Raw genomic sequence first — 24,288 nt, forward strand, 5'->3', positions numbered from 1 at the left:
TCCAATCATCAGCGACCCACAACCTGCATGCCCAGTGATGAGCTGCTACCTGTATCATCGCAGGCTAGGCCTGATGCCTGAGGACTTTCTCTTTCTTTTATGGAGTGAATGATGAAGCCATAGCTTACCAACTGTCAAGCTCAAAGAATTTATAGGTGCCGGACTCAAAATACAAACGCGGGACAACTTGTGGTTAGAATTTTTTTTTTTTTGAGACAGGGTTTCTCTGGTAGCCTTGACTGTCCTAGCCTCACCTTGTAGACCTGGCTGGCCTAGAACTCACAGTGATTCACCTGCCTCTGCCTCCCAAGTGCTGGGATTAAAGGTGTGCGCCACCACACCCACCTGGAGTTCACTTTTATTCCCAGAAACAGGTAACCTTTCCTTTTACACTGCAGAACATTGTTCAATAAGCTGCACTTTGTCCAAGCAGCATTCACTCTATAAGATGCATGCCTGTAATCCCAGCACTCGGGAGGCAGAGTCAGGCGGATTGCTGTGAGTTCGAGGCCAGCTTGGTGTATAAAGTGACTCCAGGACAGCCAAAGCTAACACAGAGAGACCTTGTCTCAAAAAACAAACAACAACAACAACAAAAACAAAACAAAACAACAACTTCTTATAAACATTAATTAACGTGGGGTGAGAAACAAGAAGTTTTGATGCTGAGTGAGACTTTGGTGCTGTCTGTGATACCAAAAGACAGGCATGTCAACACCCAGGGGTCACATGAGACAGTGCTCTTTCTTCTAGAATGTATCCCCTACACCCCTTTCAGTTTGATGCTGTCTGGTTGAGCAGACAGCACTTGCTTCTTTCTGCTCTGGGTTCTGAGATCAGCCACTTACTCAGTTATCTTGTAAGACCTCAAACTAGTCTTGACTGACTTCCTCTGCTCAGAGAAACTGAGAGGGATGGGAGAGGGGAGGAGAAGGGAAAGAAAGAGGCTATGGTGATAGAAGAATAAAGGGAAAGGTGACGGGCATAAGAGATAGGGAAATGGAAGAGAAAAGGTGGACAGTTAAATTTAGAGGTGGGGTTTGTAGATTTCCACACCATGGTTCAGTATGAGATACATTTGGGCAGGATCATCTTTGATACCCAGGGCCATTTGTTAGAGTGCCCATGGCCCCCTCGGTACCTCTTCAGGCTTGTTCTCCCTCTACTGAGTCTTGTTCACAGTTGGTAAGAAGGAGAGAGACCAAGATAGTAAAGAATCACTCTAGAGGGACAGACTATGCTCAAGGACTGTGCTATAGCCCCCACCCCAACACCTAGTGAGAGCTCCACCACTCTGTGGGAGGAGGAAGGCTTTAATCTCTTAAGACAATGAGCAAGATGCCGAACCGAGCCACTCTAGATCAGAGCTCCAGTCCATGCTTGGGGCCAACTAGGTAGGAGTCAGGTTCTACTGCGCTGAGTATGGTCTTAACATGATATAAAAAGGATAGGTGGAGAATAGAGTGACCAAACCCACAACTTTTCCAGATTACGCATTAAAACATTTTATTGGTTTTTCCTTTGAGCCTCATAAAGCAATGGGAGAGAAATGTTCTGTGACTTTGAGAGGGGAAATGGAAGAAGCACTGATGAATTTCTGAGTTACAAAAGGCTCCAGGCAGTTCAGTGCCAACAACTGAGCTGAGGCACTTGAGCCCATGTGGCACTGGGTGAGTGCTTAGGGCAGAAAGTTCATGGCTGGGCCAGCCAATGACCGGTGAACTGAAGACAAGTTGGCCAGAGTGTCAAAGGGAAGTGTCATCGCTGGGTTGTTTCCAAGTCCCTTTCTGGAGGATCCGATAACACCTATGACATGTCCCTGCCGTCTTCACATCACTGAGTCTTTGAGCTCAGTGTCTCCTTGTATTGCTTCACGACTGTCCCGATCCACTCTGAGGTTTTCTGCTTGGCTTCCTCCCAGCTGACACGTGGCTCATAGCCCAGGTCGCGCTGAGCTTTCTTGTAGGAGAAGGTGAACACACTATTTAATAATGTGACCAAGTGGCGGTTAAAGGGAGGCCTATAGCTGTAGACTGGTCGCAGCAGGAAGCTCACCATTTCCAGAAGGAAGGCAAGCCAGTAGAGCAGGGGCAGAGGGAGGCTCCAAGTGGAAAGGCGGATGCCCCATTCCTTGCTCAGGGTGCAAAAGAAATCATCATAGCTTTGGTGAGGGGTGTCATCTGAGATGTAGTAGAACTGCCCTTGGATGCTTGGGGACTTCTTGGGGTCTTGTAGGCCCCTGGCTGCCAGAATGTGTGCCCAGGCTGCATTGTCCACATACACTGGGCTGACCACCGAGAATGTGGCAAGTTTTTTATGTATGCCATTGTTCTTGAGTGTTGCTTTTATTGCGAATGAAGTGGATTGGCATTCTTCCCCATAGATGAATGGGAGTCTTAAGGCACAAGTATGCAAAGTGCCACCGTTTTTCAGAGTGCACCCGTTGGCTGCCAGCACTGCCTTCTCGGCCATCTTTTTGCTGTACGAGTATGGGTCAGGCCATGTACTTTCTAGATGCTCTTCCTCACTGGCATTCCGGATGACCTCCTTGTAGGAGTTTGGTCCAGCCACAGATATTGAGCTGCTGTAGACAAAGACTGGCACACTGGCTTCCACACAAGCATCCAACAGGAGCTGAGTACCTGCTCATAGGAAGCTCACCATCACTGTTGGGAAATCAGCCAAAGGACCCACTGTGGCAATGGAGTGAAATTCATTCATCTCCACCCAACTCCAGCAGAAGGGGTTACTATAGATCTAAATTCATTCTTACCTGATGGTGACTCAAATATACTGTTCTATGGCCACAGAACAAACCAAAATTAAAAGAGGTAACTTGCTGCTTGCCACCTTGCTTCCCATAGGCTGCTCAGCTTGCTTACTTATATGACTCAAGAACACCTGCTCTTTGTTGACAGCACCCATGGTGGGCGGGGCCTCCCATATCAATCATTAATCAAGAAAATAACCCACAGAAAAACCCACAGGGCAATCTGATGGAATAGGTTCCTCAGTGGAGCTTCCCTCTTCCCAGGATATGAGTATGTGTCCAGTGGACCAAAACTAACCAGTATTTTTTTTTTTTTTTACTTTGGAGAGTACTTCCCTAGATGTTTTGGAAAAGGTTTCCTTTACATTTTCTAAAAACTGACAACAATAAATTAGTTTGGGGATGTTACTGAGTGATTAAGCCTTTGCTGTATGCTCAAATATTGATCGTCAGAAACAACAAAATCTTTCTTAGAAAGACACCCTCCGCCCACCCTACCCTCCGCCGCTACCACCCAAAGGAAAGCAAACAGTTAACTGACAGTCATGTATTTCACTTCATTAAAGAAAGGTCAGGTCTTAATCCAAGAATTCAAGATATCAACTTCTCAGAAGTTGTTCAGATTTTACAGCATGCACACTTGGGTATAGTGTATAGGAAATACGTATTTTTATTGTATTTAAATTTATTTTCCCGATAGAGTCTTATGCTATAGTCTAGACTGGGCTGGAAGGCGTGACTGCCCTGACTCAGCCTTCTGAGTGCTAGGATTACAGATGTTCACCACCGCATCTGGGGGTCTGGTATACACTCAGGAGTACACATTAAAGGATGGCGCTTTTCCCTCAGGCAATAAGAGTTAACAGAGAGGTGAGAATCAAGTTATTCATGCAGCACCAACATAGAGTGAGGGTCTGATGGAGGCAGCTATGCAGAACTAAAGGCTGCCATCTGGAGTTAGTAGTGGCCATCCCCAAATAATTAGTTGACTTAGAAAAGGAACTCCAGTCACTAAATTTGGAGGTCATATGGATACACGCCAGGCAGGACCCTGGAGTACAATGGTGCTAAGAAGACTGACCTTGGGGGGGCAGTCAGAGTGATTGTGTTATATGGTCAAGTAGATGGGAAATCTGCGATCAGAGCCACTAATCATGTAAGGATGGAGCTCTAAGGAAGAGAGGGTCTATGCGCTGGCTGGGACCATCTTCAGGAGCAGACTGCTGTTGATCTGAGGAGAGGGTGTTGTGGAAATTGGAAAACCACTGCTATTAAGAAAATAAGTGCTCACTCTTCCTTCTTGGTAGAACCCTGTGGAGCAACTTTGAAGGCTCTCTACAGAGGAAAAGGTCAGGCCTTTGGTCCACAGTGGCAGTGGGTAGATGGACATCAAACATTTGGGGATGGAGTCCAGTGCTATGGGTGTGGCCCTATATCTTCTCTCTCTTACAGACTACACATGGAGCTACTGTTCCCCCCCCCCCTCAACTTGGCCTCTTCTTCTAAACACTGAGGACAATAGCCCTGAGTTCTGCCAGCTTGGCTGCCAAGCAGATAGATCTGACCTACCAGGAGCGCAGGGGTATTTCATGATTGGCATGGTCCCTCATCCTGTCCTCATGCTATTTAGCAATGCTAATTTCCCCACCTGTGCCAACATTTCCTCCAGATGTTACAAAGTAGGAGATTCCCTCCCCAACCTATTTTGTTGTTATCATTTTCCCACACATTCGATATTTTCCTCAGGTACTGTACCTTTCACATTGACATCTACGATGGTCTGTCTGGGAATGACACCTGAGACATCAATGACAGCAGCGGTGTGGATGACAGCAGAGATACCCTGGCAGGCTCTCCTCAGGCACTGGGCATCCAGAATGTCTCCCTGGAGCACTGTCACCTTGGTTTTTGTCTGCAGCTCTGTGGAAGACAAAACAGGTGCATGGGATGGAAGTTCCCTGACACAGGCGTCAGTTACCCAGGCCTTCAAGGGCCCGAATAGTGAGAAGACACTGGGGAGGAGGCCTTTCTTCTGAAGGGACAATAAATGCACAAAGAGCAGAATGTAGCTTTTGTAGGGAAGGAGGGAGCTTCAATTTCCAGCCCATGCCTTTGCAGAAAATAAATCTGAGCAGTAAGATGCCATTTGTGCTTTGCACATAAAAACAGAGTTGTGGGGAATTCATACGTTCATGAGAGCGACTGGAGAGAGGGTGGCAGTCAGTGTAAAAGGGAGAACCACTATTTCCTTCATAGGGAACGGGCTCTCACAGGTGCCTTTGAAGGAGACGTAGCGGCAGTGTCATGACTTGGGAGGCTGTACAGCGTCTCAGGCTGTAAAGCTGACAGATGTGAAGGAAGACGAGAGAGCAATCTGGACTCAGATCGTGTCCTCCAAGTTTCAGTGAGGAGGAGCCAGGAGAAGGGGCGGGGAGAGACAGATGGAGATTTCATCTGTGCCCCTGTTAGGTCTTGGTACTTCCTGGATCTGGGCTGAGTGCAGATGAAGTTAGCGGAACTACAGAGAGGAAAAGGCATCCTCCATTAGAGAGTGAAGAGTGAGTTCCAGGGATGGGTTCAGATGAGCGTTTCTTCTCAGATAGATACATTGTAAACGAGGCAGCTTCCAAGGGAGCATGTCACAGCCTTGTAGCCAAGGGGCAATGGATACACTAGTATCTTCAGGTTTCTCTGAAATCTATAGGATGATAGCAACAATCACAACGTCACCCAAATTAGCTCACAAAATGAACAGTGTGCCGCGTGCAGCCTGTCCCAGTACCCCACACTGGCTTGAGCTTCACACATTGCACATGACTTTCTCAGTCTGTCCTTTCCCCTTTCAGCTATATCATGACACCAGGGATTCCAGTGTCCCTGGCATAGGTTGGGGAAACACAGAAAGCTCCAGGGACATGTTTAAGGACACACATCTGCCTTTCATACAACACGATGGTCAGAATATTCTCCACAGTTGAGTGGAGAGTGTGATACGACTTTCTCACGTACTCTGGTGCCTCACATTTGACCATGTCCCCTGGAGGGGGAGACCTGGTGGCACTCAGAGGAAGGACAGCAAGTAGCCAAGAAGAGACTTGATACCCTATGAGAATATATAGGGGGACGTAATCCCCCTCAGGAACAGTCATAGGGGAGGGGAATAATGAGAAAATGGGGGGGGGGAATGGGAGGATACAAGGGATGGGATAAACATTGAGATGTAACAAGAATAAATTAATAAAAAAAAAAGTTGAAAAAAAATAAAATGTTAAAAAAAAAAAAAAAAAAAAAGGACACACATCTGCCTAGTGAAGGCTCTACTGTCCCTTGGTCTCAGTCCAAGCCATGGTCACTTCTCCACGCACCCCAAGCACAAGGCTGGTTGATTGTCAACTCTTCTGAGACAGTCAGGTCGACTGACTTTACAATGAGGCCAAAGAATAGTTTGATAGAGGTACAAGTAGAAATCCAGAGCTGGGGAAATCCTTCTCGGGACAGATGAAAACCTCTGGTGGATTCATCTCCTCCAGGCCCCTCTCTCCTGTGAAGCAAGCCTGAGGAGGTCTTGAAGAAGAGGAACATGAGTGTCTTAGTTAGGGTTTCATCACTGTGACGAGACATGATGGCCATGGCAACTCTCATAATGGAAAACATTTAACTGGGGCTGGCTTACGGTTTCAGAGGGTCAGTCCATTATCATCAAGGAAGGAAGCAAGGCAGCGTGCAGGCAGACACGGTGCAGGAGGAGCCGGAAGTTCTATATCTTGATCGTTAGGCAGCAGGTGGAGACTGCCTTTTGCACTGGGCCTAGCTTGAGCATATGAGACCACAAAGCCCTTTCCCACAGTGACACACTTCCTCTAACAAGGCCACACCTCCTAGTAGTGCCACGTTTTTTTTTGTTGTTGTTGTTAAGAATTTAAACATGTGAATCTAGTAAGCCCCATTCCTATTCAAACCACCACAATAAGGAAAAGCCTTCTGGGAGGGAGACAGGTACCAAGATGTGGGGCTCTTTTTATCTGCTCTTCGTTCTGCTCACCTTTGAGCTGACTCTATGCAGACTGTGTTAAAGGTGTGACTGTGACATGGCAGGTACAGCCCAGATATAGAGTGCAGTTGACTCAAACCTCGGTTCTTTGGGGGGGGGGGTCCTGAGATACCAGAAGGGGACATGTGGAGTGCTTTGTGGTAGAGGCACAGCTCTCACTTTGTCCAAGACACTGTGGGCTTGGCAATTGTTCTGCAGTGTCACGTCATGGAACCAATGTCATGCTGAGACCAGCAGCACAAGGAGATCCAGAGAGGAGCTCCCGCACACCAGCCTTTAAAAGGACAGACCTTCTGGATCCCAAACTTACTTTGCCTTGTTTTAGCTTCGGGGCCTTGGGGAAGTCACTTAGCATCTGTGCTGTCTCCTTCTCTATGGAATGAGAAGATAAAGTTACCTTTGTTTAAAGATCTCATGGACAGAGGATTAGGAGTTTCCATCATTAAGATGTCTCGAACACAGAAAGAACACGGGAAGGATGCTCTCTTACTGAGAGGAGGAGGCCTCAACTGAGATAATGCCTCCATAAGAGAAGCTGCAGACATGCCTGTAGAACAGTTTACCATTGGTGATCCATGTGGGAGGACACCTTCCGCTGTGGTTGATGCCACCACTGGGCAATTAGACCTGTATTCTGTAAGAAACTATGCTGAGCAAGCCATGGGAGCAAGTCAGCAAGCAGTGCCTCTTCATAGTCTCTGCATCAGCTCCTGCCTCCAGGTTCCTGCCCTGTTTGAGTTCCTGTCATGCTTTTCTTCAGTGATGAACAGTGATGCAGAAGCTGAAGACAAATAACCCTTTCCTCCCCAGGTAGTTTTTGGCCATGGTGTTTCATCACAGCAATAGTAACGCTAACTAAGACAGGTTCTTTGTGTCATTTCTTTTCGCTTGCTTGCTTTGAGACAGGGTGTCTAGGTTATTTCTAAGGAAGATTTAAAAAAAAAAACCGTAACACATTAGTTACACAGAAATGTAAGGTTTACATATTTTGGCATGAAACAAAGGAAAATAATAAGTATGGGGAGGAAGTGTGACATGTTTCATTAGGATGTATAAGGATTATTGGACAAGAAAATGGTGAGAAGAGGAGAGAAGGTAGTGTTTGTTTGTTTTCCTTAAGAATGAATGTGTTGGGCTGGGCCGGCGGCGGCAGCGGTATGAGGCGCGCGCTCCGGGTCCCAGTAGCGAGTAGCGAGGAGGAGGAGGAGGAGGAGGAGGAGGAGGATGATGAAATGGCTGCCGAAAACAAGCCGGAAGAGCGTTTCCCGAAGTGTATTATGAGGAACTAGCACCTAATGTGTTCTCAACACCGTGCCACCTATAGAAGATGATCATAGGAACAGCAATAGTAGTCATGTAAAAATCTTTTTACCGAAAAAGCTGCTTGAGTGTCTGCCGAAATGTTCAAGTTTACCCAAAGAGAGGCACCGCTGGAACACTAACGAGAGAGATCATGATGCAGCCGCCCTTTTGGATTTCTTTTTAATAATGCGTGACCCTTCACCTTTGATCCCCTGACGTGCATTACCTTGGTAACCATTTCATTTTTTAATTTAATTTCATTTTTTAATTTTGGTATACAAGCTGTAACATTTCATCTCTCCAAATGCAGCACACTGATTTCCTCAAGTAGAGAGTCTCCTTTGAGTGATAAAGTTGCAAAATGCTGTCTTCATTTTCTGTATTGAAATTCATTTTGGCTTTTAAGAATAAAGTGTAATCTGTGTTAAAAAAAAAAAAAAGAATGAATGTGTTTCCATTATAGGAAAGAGAGGTAAGACCCAGAATGATGGAAACTTGGTGAACTGCTTGTGAATGGTTTGAGAAAGCTGCACAAGAATTTCAGAAAGGTGCGGGACTTCTTGTAGGAGCACAGAGGTCCTTTTGCCCACAGATAAGCAGCACCCGGAGTCTAGGCACACAGAGTTGCACCATTAAGGGAAGGAACTCATAGCCAGTTATCTACTCAGAAGGCTGGAAGTGGATGTGCAGCGTTCTAGCCTGGTGAGCTTTGTACAGTCTGTGTGGCTGGAGATCTGCTGGACTGTAGCTTTGTACTTTCTCAAACCTACTTTATTTGGGGTTCTTTAATGCTTATACCTCCATTCCAACCCTCCTACCCTAGACAGGAGAGAAAAGAAGTTAATAGGAATAGGAGAGGTAGATGTTTTAAAACTCAATTCCTTGGAGCGATTCCACTGGTGTAGTTGGCAGGATTCCAATAGACTGCAGTCACTGGAGCCCAGAGCAGCAGCTGGAACCCAGAGCAGCAGCTAGAACCCAGAGCCTCGGCAAGTTTGCTGGAATGGTTCTCTCTAGGAGCATCTCTAAGTGATGAACAGGCTCCACCTCTTGTTTTGTGTGTGTGTGTGTGTGTGTGTGTGTATTCTGTTCTAGGATGTTTATCAGTTGTCAGAGACCATGCAACCACAAGAGGCAGTTCCTCAGCCAGTGGATAAACATCACCTGATCTCTCACAAGTCTGTTTCACATCCCACACTTGGGATCAAAACAAAAACATGTTCATATCCATTACACTGGACCCTTCCTCAGACTCAATCATAAGGTTGTTTTTTTTTTCTTTTTTAAATCTGTAGAACACATCTTTATGGAAGGAATCACATGTACTTTACAAAGTGTTTCGATGTGAAGTTCATGTCTGATATTTATGTAGTTTACTGTGTTCCTCGAGGAGATTCATGTGAGTGTTACTGTGCACATGGGATTGAGGTAATTATCACCAGGGAAGTTCTCACCAAATTGTGCTGTGCTCAGACACATCACAATTAACCCACTTGGGTGAGACTCCAGAAACTTGAACCTGCACCTGTTCCCTAGTTATGTTGAACTAAATTGCCTTCTTGACTCCCATGGATGGTTACCCTGCTGGTCTTGGTGGTAGAAGAGACTCCTAAAACTTCTCGGACAGATGCCCATGAGATCAAACAGTATTGGATTTTGTGGACACTGAATAGATATCAGGGAACATTGGTCCTATATTCAGGCCTTTGATCACTTGAGGAGTTTTTCCAATAAACAAAAAGGCTTTGTGTTCAATCCTCAGTACTGAGGGGAAAAAGTAAAACATACAGTGGTTTTATATAGCTGAGTTTACTGGAGAACTGTCATACCTCCCTGTAACCTCTCTGGTACAGGTGAGCAATCTAGATTAAGAAATCGCCTATGCTTTGTGTTTGTATTTATTTGTGTTGCTTTGTAATTTTTACCAAATACTTTAATCTTTTCTATGTTTCCCAAACTCAAAATTAAATCCTTTTGATTGTTTAAAAATTATCAAAAAAATTTTAAATGTTATGTTCATTGGTGTTTTGCATGCATGTCTGTGTAAGAATGTCAGGTCCCCTGGAATTAGAGTTACAGACAGTTATTGGCTGTCTTGTGGGTGTTGAGAACTGAACCCCAGTCCTGTGGAAACCCATTCAGTACTCCTAACCACTGAGCCATCCCTTTATCCCCTAAATCCTTTTGATGCTGGTCGCGCAGGCTGCGGGCCCAGACTCCTCCCACTGGGAGGCGCGGACCCAGACTCCTCCCCCTGGCGCCGGGGCGTGGTTCCTTCTCTGTTTTCTTCCTCTGTAGTCCTGCTGCTGCTCTCTTCACACTCTGTTATTTTCTGCTGACTCAGGACTTCTTCTGTTTGCCAAGCTGCAACTTCTTCCTCTTCCCATGCGTTGGTATTTTCTTGCCAGCTATCTAAGTCACCTAATTCTGAAGACTGAAGAGTAAAAGGCATATCGCGTGTAGCCGCCAACCTACTGGAAAAACCTGTACTCCTATCCGGGATACCAAATCCAACGGTTCTCTCTTCTTAATGACCGTTTTCTGACTTTTCTATGTAGTTGGTGTCATGTGCTTGGAAAAGGTTCCAGTTGTTCCAAAGAATTCTGTTGCGTTGCCACAATCCCACTCCCTCCTTCAGCCTTTACACTTGTGGGTGCATCTTCATCCTAGGAAGTCCACTCCTCCACATCCGTCTACTGAGGGACAGACGAATAGTCAAATGTGGTGGGCTTAATTTCCTTCTTCTGCCAGATCTGCATATTAATCTCTTTAGAAACGAGAACATTGTTGCTAAGCAGGCACAAACTTTAAATAACCAAAACTGAGTGACATGGTGATAACCAAAACCTGACCCTCCCCTTCCCCCTCAACCCGGCCCCCCCCCGCCCCGCCCCGCGTGCGTCCAGCGGAGGCTTGGAGGTGCCAGGGACCACATGTGCGTGGGCTTGCTGCCCCTGTCTGCCTGAGCTCGCCCTTGGGCAGCTAAGTCCCAGCTCCACTTACTCAAAGCCCTGCGCATGCTCCCTTGCAGCTGCCATGGCCGCCCCTTCTTCAGGAGCCTGGACCCCGCCCTGATGGTAACCATTCTTACAAAATACATAAAATTTAAACCTGACAATGGAGTCCAGCTAAGTGTGGCCAGAAAACGACTCTTTCTAAAGCTCCAACGTGTCTTCAAGTGTTTAGACACTGATTTGTGGTTCGAATGAGAGTGACCTCAGTAGATTCATATATTTATATACTTGGTCCCCAGTTGGAAAGGTTAGGAGCTGTGTGTGGCCTTGTTGGAGGAGGTGTGTCACTGGAGATGGCTTTTGAGGCTTTAGAAGACTTGCACCATTCCCAGTTTGTTCTCGGCCACGTGCTTGTGGATCAAGATAGGAGCTCTCAGCTACTGCCACCGTGTCGTGCCAGCTGTTGGCTTCCATGATGGTCCGAGGTTCTCACCCCTCTGAAACTGCAGTTCCTCAGTAATCTCTTCCTTCTATAAGTTGCATTGGTCACAATGTCTTATCCCAGCAACAGAAAAGTAACTACGACAGGCCTCAGTCACCTTCCTTCCTCACAGGACCAAATCAGACCAACTCCAGGGATAGGTTCGTCTCAGGAAGGAGAGGCAATCAAAATCAAGCCATAGGATAGCCAATGCGCGGTTTGATCCAGACTCAATCTGACAAAGCCAAGGGATGGGATCCAAGCACTTGTGCGTAAATGAATTCCGGGGTCTATGGAGAAAGAGGGGGCACTCACAACAGCCTCCCACTAGGAGCAGGGCGGTTCCACAAGCCACCTCCACAGAAGGATGTGAGAACAGAGCAGCTGGGAAACATCACGTTCACACCAGTCCTTGCTCTTGGCTTAGGGGTGAGGTAGAGATAAAAGAAAAAAAAAAAAAAAAAAAAAAAAAAAAAAAAAAAAAAAAAAAAAAAGAAAAAGAAATACTTCTCTGGCCAAGTGTATTATCACTTCCTCTGAGGATGAAGGACAGAGGGGAGGGATGCTGGGAATGATCTTGGAGGATTCCTGGTGACACATGCGAAGTCAAACTGACCCTCACTATGTTTCTGTGCTCTCTGTATGCTCTCCAGCCTCCTCCCTTCCCCTCCTCCATCCTTTTTCCTACAGCTTCATAAATTTACCTTTACATTATAATCATTCCCTGCTATGATCTGAACTCTCTTTCTAGTTGTTAACAAAAAATAAGCTACAAGGCAGATTGGGAACATTCATAAGAGGCATCGACACACTGTGAAGGACTCTGAGTTAATAACCTTTTCAGTAGTGTACAATATTGCACAATAGTTCAAAGTCTGGTCCCTTTAGGACATTAAAGAACTTCTGGCAAAAGAGAATCCTGATCTGTAGTGTCTCAATAGGAGAGATAGCTGAAGACCCAGGCATTCTCCCCACCCCCACCATATTCTGGTTCTGGGTCAGGCCAGAACCCACTTTGTCCTGCTCTCCAGCCTCTTGGCTGTGCCAGCTGTGATTACTCCTGCTGAGCCTCTTTATAGATGCACTTGCTTTTCACTGGGTAGATGGGAAAGGCTTCTCCATGCCCAGTCCGTACTCACCAGCCTTTAGGTCACTTACTGGATAATTCCTCTTTGAGAATTGGCTTGAAGGTTCTGATGTAGACCCTGAGCTCCTGCAGCTCTTTCTCCTGCCCCAACATGCGGATGATCCTCCGGCCCAGAAATCCACCTGCTCCTGTCACCAGGCAGCTCCAGCCAGGCATGGTCAATGCAGGAAGCAGATCACAGTGGAAACAGATGTGATGTCAGGTGACCCTGGAAAGGGCTAGAAAAAGAGGTCCAATGGGTACAGAGTCATGGAGTTCCTACTATGAGGATGTAGTAGGAAAAAAATGTCCTCAAGCATATGGGTCTCCACCAAGAAGTAAGAAAAAAAAAAATGAGTTGTGCAGCAGAGACCCACAGGTGTAATTTGTAACTCAGGTCAGCTCTGACACTGAGACACGGTGTCAGGCTGGGTCCCAAAGTTGTCCCTCTCACAGTAGATGCCAGTTACAAACTCCGGGTTGTCTTACCTGTGCTTCTGAGAAGCCTCTCACACACTGGGGTTCTACAACCTCTCACTGCATAGGATTAGTTCCCTCAGCTTCCTACAGACGTCAGAGACCAAAGCTTACATCTGTTAGCATCCTAAGAAGGAAGAGGTGCACAGAGTAAGGAATGAAATTGGGAAACAAGGCTTCTACATTTTTGATGCATCAACTTCCAAGAATGTTAACTCTTCATTACTCATGGCTCAGGAGATTGGGGCCTCCTAAACCAGTTAAGGATGAAGATAATGCCCCACAGTTATACATCATTAGAGGTTTCCTTTTTCCAAATGAGTTTAGGTTATGTTAGCTGTACAACCAAGGCTAATTGACACCTGACCAAAGGGCATTCCTTCCATGAGTTAGACGTAATGCTGTTTGCTACTGTTTGTAAAGTCTTCTCTTTGCCTCAACTCCTTTGGGCAGCTCACAATTAGCTGCAGTGCATGCATATGCTCATCTGAAAGACATATCGTTATTTACCGGAAAAGCTGCTTCTGATCTGTTTTTGTTTGTTTAGATTGACAACAGTAGGTGAGCAAATGGCCTTATGGTAGAAACTCTCTAAGGCTTCTCCAATGTACAGCCCAAAGGCCCATGTGGCCAAGGATAGGTCTGAATGCATCCCAACACAAAGTCAAGAATTTACTTAGAACATGATGAAAAGTTTGTGCCATTTTGTGACTTTATTACGAGGTTCTTGAGTGTGCACTTTGTAGCTGACCAATTCTAGGTAAGTGGAAGGGGTTTATAGCCTTTTGGTGGTTAATGTCCACACAGAACCCAGTGTAGGTCCCACAAGGAGCCACTGTGCAGAAGCTTTCTCTCCAAGCACAGCAGCACTTACTCCATACACAAGAGCTCATATGTGGCACTGGTTCACACTTAGTGTTCTTATGGCATATTACCTTAAAGTTGTATAGATGTGGCTAGGTACATACTTAGGTTACAGAACTAGGTAGGTGAATATCTCCAATTATGTACATGTCCATTTCTGTAGTGTAGCTAAGTACAAGAGAGGTAACCATTATACAAGGAGCCCATTGAAAGATAGCTGTGAACCTTTATTTTTTTTATTCCATCTACCACAACAAACAGAATGAAAAGAAGCATAGAGAAGGCACAAGAAACAGATCTACTGGCTTTCACACCCAGGAATCCCATAAAACAAAACCAAACCAAACCACTAAAGTGGGGAGTCTGGAGAGACAGCTCAGAGGTGAAGAACACTGTTCTTCCAAAGGTCCTGAGTTCAATTCCCAGCAACCACACGGTGGATCACAATCATCTATAATGAGATCTGGTGCCCTCTTCTGGTGTGCAGGCACACAAGCAGGCAGAATACATATAAATAATAAATAAATAAATCTTAAAAAAATAACACAAAACACTAAAATGAAAGCCACAACATACACACAAAGAATCTCTATGCTGAAAAGAGAGAAAACTATATAAATGAAAGAGCCCTGGGCATGATCTTATAAGACAAACGACCTCAAAAGATGCCATCAAGTTAGTCTTCTGTTGGTCAGCTAGTGCTGGGCATGCACTTTACTTGTAAGAGTAGTTTGTTTCCCCAGTGAGACTTCCTGGGAGGAAACGAAATATTCCTCTGCAAGTGGGTATGAATTGGAGATTGCTTCTGAGTTAGGAATGGGAGCATAGATCCACTTCTTTTTTCAGCTTTAGGACTCCCATTGGTGCAGGCCCTGTGCCTGCTGCCTCAGTCCCTGTGAGTTCATATGTGTGTTGATCACGTTGATTAAGAAGGCATTGTGTCTTGGTGCCTTCCATGTCCTCTGGCTCTAACACTCTTTTTGTGTCCTCTTCCATAGGGCTCCCTGAGCTCTGATGAGGAGGGCTTTGGTGGAGACATCCCATTTAAGACAGTGTTCAAGATCTCTCACTCTCACTCTCTGCACAGTGTCTGGCCTTCTCTCTCTCTCTCTCTCTCTCTCTCTCTCTCTCTCTCTCTCTCTCTCTCCCTTCTGCTGCAGGAGTAAGCTCCTCTGATGATGGCTGAGCCAGGCACTGATATATATTATCAGAACATCATTAGGATCCATTTTATTGGTGCTTTGTTTTCCCTTTCAGAACAGTAATGTTTGGTTTTACCTCAGCTCCCAGGACTACCTAGTTTGTGGTTCTTAAGTCACTCAAGCAGTGCAGGATATGAGGTTCCAACTCATGGAATGGGCCTTAAATCTAATAAGATGCTGTCTGGTTATTGCTGCAAACTTTGTGTCATCATTTTATAGTAGCATATGTTGCAGGCAGGACGCCATTATAGATCAGAGCATTTGTGGCTGGCTTTGTGTTTTCATTTCTCTTTTGGTAGCATGCAGAGTACATTCTAGTACCAAAGATGCCAGCAGCTAGGAATGAAGGCTCAAGTAGACACTGGATTGACTTCTCCATGTTCACTGAGTTGTGGAGCTGTTTCCTCTGCAATGGGGCCTTGCTGTCAGTTTGTCATGAGCAACCTACATTTTGGAAACAGCTTCATTTGTTTAAGGGCTCCCATGGGACCCCTTTGGCCAACCTGGTACTGGAAGCTTCATTTGGTGACAGGCGATGTACAGTTGGGGCTCTGTCTCACCCACTGCTTGCTGATTTCATTTAGGCCTCCCTCATGTATGCATGTATTTTCATGAGCTTCTACTATATTAAGTTCCATATTGCCCATCAAGTGGCCTTTAATTCTAGCTGTTTCTCTATATTCCTTCCTTGTTTTCCTTCTTCCCTCCTTTTCTTACTTTAATCCTCTCATTCCAGTCTCTTCCCTTCATTCATGCATAATTATTTGTTCCATTCCCCTTTCCTTGAGAGATCTGTCTGACCCCAAACTCCTTACTTTACACCAAAACTCTGTTGTTCTACTGACTGTAGTGTGGTCATTGACTTAACAGCTAAATGTACACATATAAGTGACTACATACCATATGTGTCTTTTTCAGTCTGAGTTACCTTACTCAGGATTTTTTTTTTCTATTTATCTGCAAAGTTCATGATGCCATTCAACACCTTCCCCCACCCCACCCCATTGACTTTGCCACATTTCCATTATCCTTTCATTTGTTGGTGAACATCTATGCTGTTTCTAATTTCTAGCTCTAATCAATAGAGCATCAGTGAACACGGCTGAGGAAGTGTCTCTGTGGTAGGATGGAGCATCCTTTGAGTATATACCCATGAGTGGTATAGCTGGATCTTGAGGTACATCTATTTCCATCTTCCGGAGGAAGCCACACTGATTTCCATATTGTTTGTACAAGTTTACACTCTCACCAGCAATAGATGTTCCCCTTGTTACACATCCTCACCTGCATGAGCTTTTACTCGTCCTATTGATCTTAGCCATTCTGACTGGTGTAAGGTGAAATCTCAAAGTAGCTTTCATTTACTGTTCCCTTATGACTACGGACGGTGAACATTTCTCAGCCATTTGAGTTTCCTCTTTTGAGAATTCTTCTTCTTCTTCTTCTTCTTCTTCTTCTTCTTCTTCTTCTTCTTCTTCTTCTTCTTCTTCTTCTCTTTTTTAAAAAATTTGTACACTACTTTTATTTGGATTGTTTTCTTGTTATCTGGTTTGTTGAGTTCTTTAAATATTTTGGATCTTAGCTCTCATTTGGATATATAGTTGGTAAAACTCTTTTCCCATTCTCTATACTGCTGCTTTGTCTGAATTTGGGTATCCTTTGCCCAGTAGAAGCTTTCAGTTCCATTAGATCATATTTGTTAACTATTGATCTTGGTGCCTATGCTAACAGTGTCATGTTCTGAATGTCTTCCCTGTGTGGATGAGTTCAAGGCTATTTCCCACTTTTTCTTCTTTCAGCTTCAGTGTATCTGGTTTAGTGTTTGAGGTCATTGATTCTTTAGGAGTTGAGTTTCATACAGGGTGAGAAGTACGAATCTAAGTGCATTCTTATATATGTAGCTATCCAGGTTGACCAGTACTATTTGCCCAAGATACTTTTCTGTCCTCTTTATTGAAATTCAGGTGTCCATAGGTATGTAATTTAAGTCTGTGTCTTCAATTAGATTCCATTGACTATGCCTGCCTTAAAAAAAAACTTATAGCTCTGTAGTACAAACACAAGTCAGACATAGTGATACCTCCAGCAAGAATGTTTTAACTATCCTAGGGTTTGTGTGTGTGTGTGTGTGTGTGTGTGTGTGTGTGTGTGTGTGTGTGTGTGTGTGTGTGTGTGTGTGTGTGTGTGTGTGTGTGTGTGTGTGTGAGAGAGAGAGAGAGAGAGAGAGAGAGAGAGAGAGAGAGAGAGAGAGAGAGAGAGAGAGAGAGAGAGAGAGAGAGTTTCCATATTGAAGTGGAAATTCCTGGTTTCTTTGAAGACTTAGTTGTGTCATGTGATTGTATTTTTTGTTTTGGTCCCAAGAATGGGATGTGAGAGTGTTTTTCCGCTGCTAAAGATGATTTTGTGACCTTTGTTAGCAGAAAACAGACCTGTGAGAAGGCATGTGATGTTTGGCTGTAAGCTGTCTGGTGAGAGGGCTTGTGATGTTTTACTGGAAGCTGTCTTGTGTGAGGGGAATGGTTTTTGCAAGCTTCAAAAACCATCTTGTGTGGACTCTGAGAAGATATAAATAGAAGCCCACAGACAGTGAGGCACATGTTTTACATGCTATGCTTTGCAACAATTTACATTGAGTCTGGCTGCTGACTCACGCCAATTCAGTGGAGTCTTGTTGTTTCTGCTGGATCATGCCGCCACTGCTGATTCCTGTTGCTATTTGGTGCTTGCTATTTGACTTAGCTGGTGGTATCCTGACATTGCAGAGTGGAATCACGCTAAGGAACTACATCTAAAAGGGTCCACATCCCACGTTAACCTTTGTTCTCTCTTACCTCTCATCAGTAGGCTGGAGGGGAGGTGGAAGTGTTTAAGAACTCTAAATAAAGTAAGCTTTTATAAAATCTAAGCCTGCATCATATGAAAATCTTTGAAGAATTGTACTGGAATTTTTATGAGGACTGCCTTGAATCTGTAGATTGCTTCTGGCAGGATGACCATTATTGCTATGTTTATCCTAGTGACCTATGAGCATGGAGCCTTTCCGTCTTCTAATATTTTCTCCAGTGGCTAAAGGTTTTCGTTATACATCTTTCACTTGCTTGGTTAGAATTACCCTGAGATATTTTATATGACTTCATACTAGTGTAAAGGTTTTTATTTCTCTGATTTCTTTCTCTGTCTACTTGTCATTTGTGTATAGGAGGCTAGTGACTTTTGTGAGTTAATTTTCTAAACTGATACTTTGTTGGAAGTGTTTATCAGCTGTTGGAGTTTGCTACTGGAATTTTTTACATCATTTAAGTAGACTGTCAAATTATCTACAAATAAAGATTTCTTCCTCTCTCTCCACATCCTCGCCAACATGTCGTGTCATTTGAGTTTTTGATCTTAGCCATTCTGATGGGTGTAAGATGGAATCTCAGTGTCCTTTTGATTTGCATTTCTCTGATGACTAACGAGGATGAGCATTTCTTTAAGTGTTTCTCAGCCATTTGATATTCCTCTGTTGAGAATTCTCTGTTAAGTTCCAAGCCTCATTTCGCAATTGGGTTGTTTGGTTTTGTGGTGTTTAATTTCTTGAGTTCTTTATATATTTTGGATATTAAACCTTTGTCAGATGAAGGGTTGGTGAAGATCTTTTCCCATTCTGTAGGCTGTCGCTTTGTTCTCTTGACAGTGTCTCCTGCCTTACAGAAGCTTCTCAGCCTCATGAGGTCCCATTTATTAATTGTCGACATTAAGGCCTGGGCTGTTGGTGTACTGTTCAGGAAGTTGTTTCCTGTGCCTGTGTGTCCCAGGCTCTTCCCCACTTCTTCCTCTAACTGAATTAATGTCTCTGGTTTTAAGTTGAAGTCTTTAATCCACTTGGACTTGAGTTTTGTGCATGGTGACAAATAAGGGTCTAATTGCATTTTTCTACATGTAGACATCCAGTTAGACCAGCACCATTTGTTGAAGATGCTATCCTTTTCCCATTGAATAGATTTGGCTTCTTTGTCAAAAATCAAGTGAGCAAATGTGTGTGGATTCATCTCTGGGTCTTCGATTCAATTCCATTGATCCACTAGTCTATTGCTTTGCCAGTACCATGCTGTTTTAATTACTGTTGCTCTGTAGTACAGCTTGAGATCAGGAATGGAGATTCCTCCACACTCCTTCATTGCTGGTGGGAATGCAAACTAGTACAACCACTTTGGAAAGCTATCTGGCGCTTTTTCAGAAAAATGGGAATAGGGCTTCCTCAAGACCCAGCCATCCCACTCCTTGGAATATACCCAGAAAATGCCCTACCACATAACAGGGACATATGCTCAACCATGTTCATAGCTGCTCTATATATAATAGCCAGAACATGGAAACAGCCTAAGTGTCCCTCAGTAGAAGAATGGACTAAGAAACTGTGGTATATTTACACGATGGAATACTACTCAGCTATTAAAAACGAGGAATTCCCAAAATTTGTGGACAAATGGATTGATCTAGAAATTATCATAATGAGTGAGTTCACCCAGAAGCAAAAAGAGACAAACGGTATATACTCACTTATATCAAAACACTAGTCCAAGGGATACGTACCATGAAAATCTTTACTTACCAAGAAAGTGGGTCAGAGGAGAGGACATCCTATTGAGACTTTAGGCGAGAGTAGCATGGAAGAATAGCAAAATAGTAGGACCCACAGGGTCCTGGAAACCTACAAGAAGAACTTTATGACAGACAGATCTGGATTCTGGGGTCCTCCTCAAACTAAGGCACCAGCCAAGGAGAATATAGGCAGTAAGCTTCGAACCCCTACCAAGACCTAGCCGACAAACATGATACTCTCCACCGTTGAGTGGAGAGTGAGATCTGACTCTCACACAAACTCTGGTGCCCCTTTTCTGACCATGTCCCCCGGATGGGGAGACCTGGTGGCACTCAGAGGAAGGATAGCTAGTTACCAAGAAGAGACTTGATATTCTGAGAGCATATATAGGGGGAGGAGGTCTCCCTCAGTCACAGAAATAGGGGAGGGGAGAAGGGGAGAAATGGGAGGGAGGGAAGAATGGGAGGAAACAGGGGAAGGGCTAACAATCGAGATGTAATATGAATAAAGTAATAAAAAATTTTCTTCCTTTTCAACATGTACCCCTTGATCTCTTTCTGTTGTCTTATTGCTCCAGCTAAGACTTCAGGTAGTATATTGAATAGGTATGGAGTTCCTTTTCAACATGTCTTGTTCCTTTTCAAGCTTGTCTTGTTCCTGATGTTAACAGAAATGCTTTGAATTTCTCTTCATTTAATTTGATGTTGGCTATGGCCTTGCTATAAATTGTCTTTATCTATTCAGGACTTTCATCATTAAGGGGTGCTGTGTTTTGTTAAAGGCCTTTTTGCATCTAATAAGGTGATCTTGTGGGTTTTGGCTATCAGTTGGTTTATATAGTGGTTTACATTGATGAATTTACATATGTTGAACCATCCCTGCATCTCTTGGGTTAAGCCAACTCAACCATAGTCAAAGGTCTTTTTGATGTGCTCTTGGATTCATTTGAAAGTATTTTGTTGAGAATGTTTGCATCTATGTTCATAAGGAAAATTGTTCTCTAAGTCTCTCTTTGCTGGTTCTTAAAGTAGTTTGGGTATTGGGGTCACTGTGGTCTCATGAAACAAATTTAGCACTGTTCCTTTAGTTTTCCTTTTTTGGAATAATTTGAGGAGTAATGTCATTAATGCTACTTGGAAAGTCTGGTAGCATGCTCTGTGAAGACCATCTGGCCTGGGCTTCTTGGAAGTTATTCACTTAGCAAAACATTAACTTCTACTAATCCAAGAGCTAAGGAGGTCATCAGAGAACATTTTAGCTCATAAAATAGTTTCCTACACCTTTTTGTACCCGCCTTTCTGATGTACCTACCAATGCATCTTAAAGTTGCCTTGATTTATGACTTTCCCATTCTGTAAAATGATAAAAACCCCCGCAAAACTACTTCCATGTTGGAACATGGCATTTGGAGTTATCTAAATCTGTGTTTCCAGTCATGGTCACTCAAAATGGCTCCAGAACCAACTCTCTCTTAATTCCTTTCAGACAAGACTGTTGTTTTTGTGACCATGTGAATTTTATGTCAATTGATGCCTGTGTGGTGGGAATGGAACATGAGCACTCTTTAAGAATAACAGCCGAGTCACCTCTCCAGCCCCACAGTTTAGTTTGGCTCCCGATTCTCAGAGTAAACCTAAGAGCAAACAGCAATAATCAATGCCACAAAATGAGTACCAGCGATGACAATGGGAAACTGATGACTTCAAAGGCAGTAGTGTATCCCTGGTTTTACCTTTGCTCTCTGATTCACGGTTCACCATAATGTGAACAGGTTAGCGAATTCTAGAACATCGTAAGCATATCATAGTTCATGATTGGTCGGAGAGCAGGAGACCAGAATGCCAATATATGTGGGTGGTAAACACTACCATTTAGATATGATCTGTGCCATTTCAAATGTGAACAAAGGCATCATTTGGGCTAGAAATCAGTTGTGTTAGGTTCTGACAAAGAGTTTGTCTCAGTCTCACTCATCCCCTAAACATTTTAAGCAACTCTCAACTCAAAAGTAGTGGGCTAAATAATTTGGGAAAGGAAATTCCAAAGGAACACTGTGTTTCTTGATCCCAGGCTCCCATGTGCAAAACTATGAGTACATTATTTCAAAGCCCTTTCAAAGAGAGAGCTGCAGGACTCAAATAGGTTTGCTGAGAAGTGTTTTCATGGGTTCAAACACTTGACCCAAGAGAGTCCAAAGGCTGCTGTAATTTTCTGTAAAGCTTAGCATCGTTTACGCAATGCTAGCTTTTCAGGCACAAAGAATGCAAGAATTCTCAGTCCATGGAAGCTTTTGCGTAAACTTTAAAGAAAGCCTGTGAACTCAGAGTAATGTATAACAAGGAAAGAGTCCCTGTAGGGAGACTCAGAGAGACTGATGCATGGGGTTACCACAGTGAAGCACACACCGCAGTATAGATGCCAAGATGTTAGAAGTAACAAAACCTGGAGCACCTGTAGAGGATATGCTCAGCAAACAAGTGGAACCAGCTGTAGACCATGCGTGCTACAAATAGCAGAGCCATCTGGATAGGGGTGTCCAACCCCACTGTAACATACTGGACATGACAGTCAAAAGTCTTCCTTTCTGGACATTGTCTCCTCTCATTCTTACCTTCTGTGGGATCATGTAATACTCATTTTGGACCTAATTTAGATGCAAGGTCCTCAGGTAGTCTACTGGAGTCTAGAGAGACTTGTGGGCTGATCAATTAGTTAGTGAACAACCGCAGCCAAGAATAAGCAGTGCCTTCAACAAGTATTTAACTTTCCCCAGCACTGGAGATTCCCTGGGAAGGGTAGTGTATGAGGAACTATTTTACAGGGAGTGAGATGTGCTGCAGGAAGGGCTAGTCCTGGAGTAGCTTTGATGTAGATGCTCTCTCTCTCTCTCTCTCTCTCTCTCTCTCTCTCTCTCTCTCTCTCTCTCCCTTCTGATTTATTTATTATGTATATAGTGTTCTGTCTGCATGTACACCTGCATACCAGAAGAGGACACAAGATCTCATTATAGACGGTTGTGAGCCACCGTGTGGTTGCTGGGAGTTGAACTCAGGACCTTTGGAAGATCAGTTGCCAGTACTCTTGACCTTTGAGCTCTCTCTCCAGCCCCAGACGATGTGTTTTCAAGTCCTGGTGAAGGATGTTTCTCTCCACCACTGCATCCTGTCTCCTCCCCCTCCCTCTCTATGCTCCTCTCTCCCTCTTTCTCTCCCTCCAATGGCCTTCTGTTCCTTGATTCTCATCATGTTTACACAACTGGCTCATGTTAGTCAAGACTTTAAATTGCCATGCATATTTCTATTCAGAGCCTTCTGCCTCTTGCCCCAGCTTCTTTCCTTGCGCCAGCTATTTGATAAAAATCTATTTATGCAGCACCTTATTTTTCTAACCATTCAGTCAGACCCCACTGACATAGCAGTGATAGATGACATGTCCATCAACATAGAAATGAGGTAAATGACACTCGACATATTTGCCAGGTCAGTGCACTTGGCTGTGGAGAAGACATGGAGGCGTTGAAGTGGGGAGCTTTGTGCAGTAAATGAGTAAGCAGTTCCGAACACACATTCTGTTACTGCTTCTAGTTGTAAATTCACATGTACTGTTTACAAACATGGAGAGCCGAATCTGAGAGCCAGACCATTCCTTCAATTTCAGACTCAGGCATGTTTACCTCAAATGTCCCTTTTTAAGACCCTGTGCTCAGAAAGACTCCCCCTCCTCCCCCCCTGTGATATGGAGAGAGAAGACAGTTAAGGGTATTCAAGACTCCGTGCCCTTGGGAACAGTTAGGGCAAACATTGCCAACAGAGTGTACTGTTGTCTGACTCATGGTATAAACATATCCAGTGTGGGAGCAAAGAACAGGAAGCTCACCCAAGTAAGTGGAAACCTCCCTACCAGGCAGAATATTCGTTATTTTGTGTTGCTGTTACAAAAGCCCACAGCCGAAGCAACTTATAAGAGAAAGCATTTAATTAAACTTACATTTTGTTTCTACGGGTTGGAGAGATCCTGAAGGCAGTTGAAAGCTTCCTTCTTGATCCGTGAGCAGGTTGGAGAGAGTGCAGTAGGAGTGGCAGAATTCTCTGGAAGCTTCAAAGTCCATCTCCAGTATCATATCTCCTCCAATAAGACCATACTTTTTAATCTTCCTGCAACATCTCCTCCAATGGATATGGGAGTGTCTTCTCTTAGGCTTACTGCCTGCATTTGCAAATACAGGCCTACGTCTGGAGCTTTTAGCCTCTGTACAATATAATCTAGGCCTAGAATGTTTTCAGCCTCTGAGACTTACCGCTGAATAAGCTAACCCTTTCTAGCTCTTTCTGACCTCTGGTTGGCTGGTTCAACTCAGCTGTTCTGGCTCAAACTCCTCTCCAAGCTGACAGATTCAATCTGGCTTCTTTTAGTTTCTCACTAGATAGCTCGGCTTGGCCTCAAACTAACTTTAGCAATCTGTTCTAATCTCCTGGC

The 24,288-nt window shown here is 44.2% G+C and overlaps 1 protein-coding gene across 2 annotated transcripts; it reads right to left on the bottom strand.

Moving 5' to 3' along the window:
* Positions 1-1,817: 1,817 nt before the first annotated feature.
* Positions 1,818-24,288, bottom strand: LOC127206257 (NADPH-dependent 3-keto-steroid reductase Hsd3b4-like). Of its 2 annotated transcripts, none has more exons than XM_051165531.1 (4): positions 23,800-24,288; positions 12,717-12,923; positions 4,526-4,690; positions 1,818-2,642 (listed from the first exon to the last, which is right to left on the bottom strand). In XM_051165531.1, exons 2-4 carry the CDS (start codon positions 12,859-12,861, stop codon positions 1,834-1,836), a joined length of 1,119 nt encoding a protein of 372 aa, XP_051021488.1. In that variant the 5' UTR covers positions 12,862-12,923; positions 23,800-24,288; the 3' UTR covers positions 1,818-1,833. The 2 variants fall into 2 exon arrangements, with proteins under 2 accessions (XP_051021488.1, XP_051021489.1); XM_051165532.1 differs by lacking the exon at positions 23,800-24,288 and adding an exon at positions 13,174-13,290.

The sequence above is a fragment of the Acomys russatus genome, chromosome 23 (genome assembly GCF_903995435.1).
Source record: "Acomys russatus chromosome 23, mAcoRus1.1, whole genome shotgun sequence".
NCBI classification, from domain to species: Eukaryota; Metazoa; Chordata; class Mammalia; order Rodentia; family Muridae; genus Acomys; species Acomys russatus.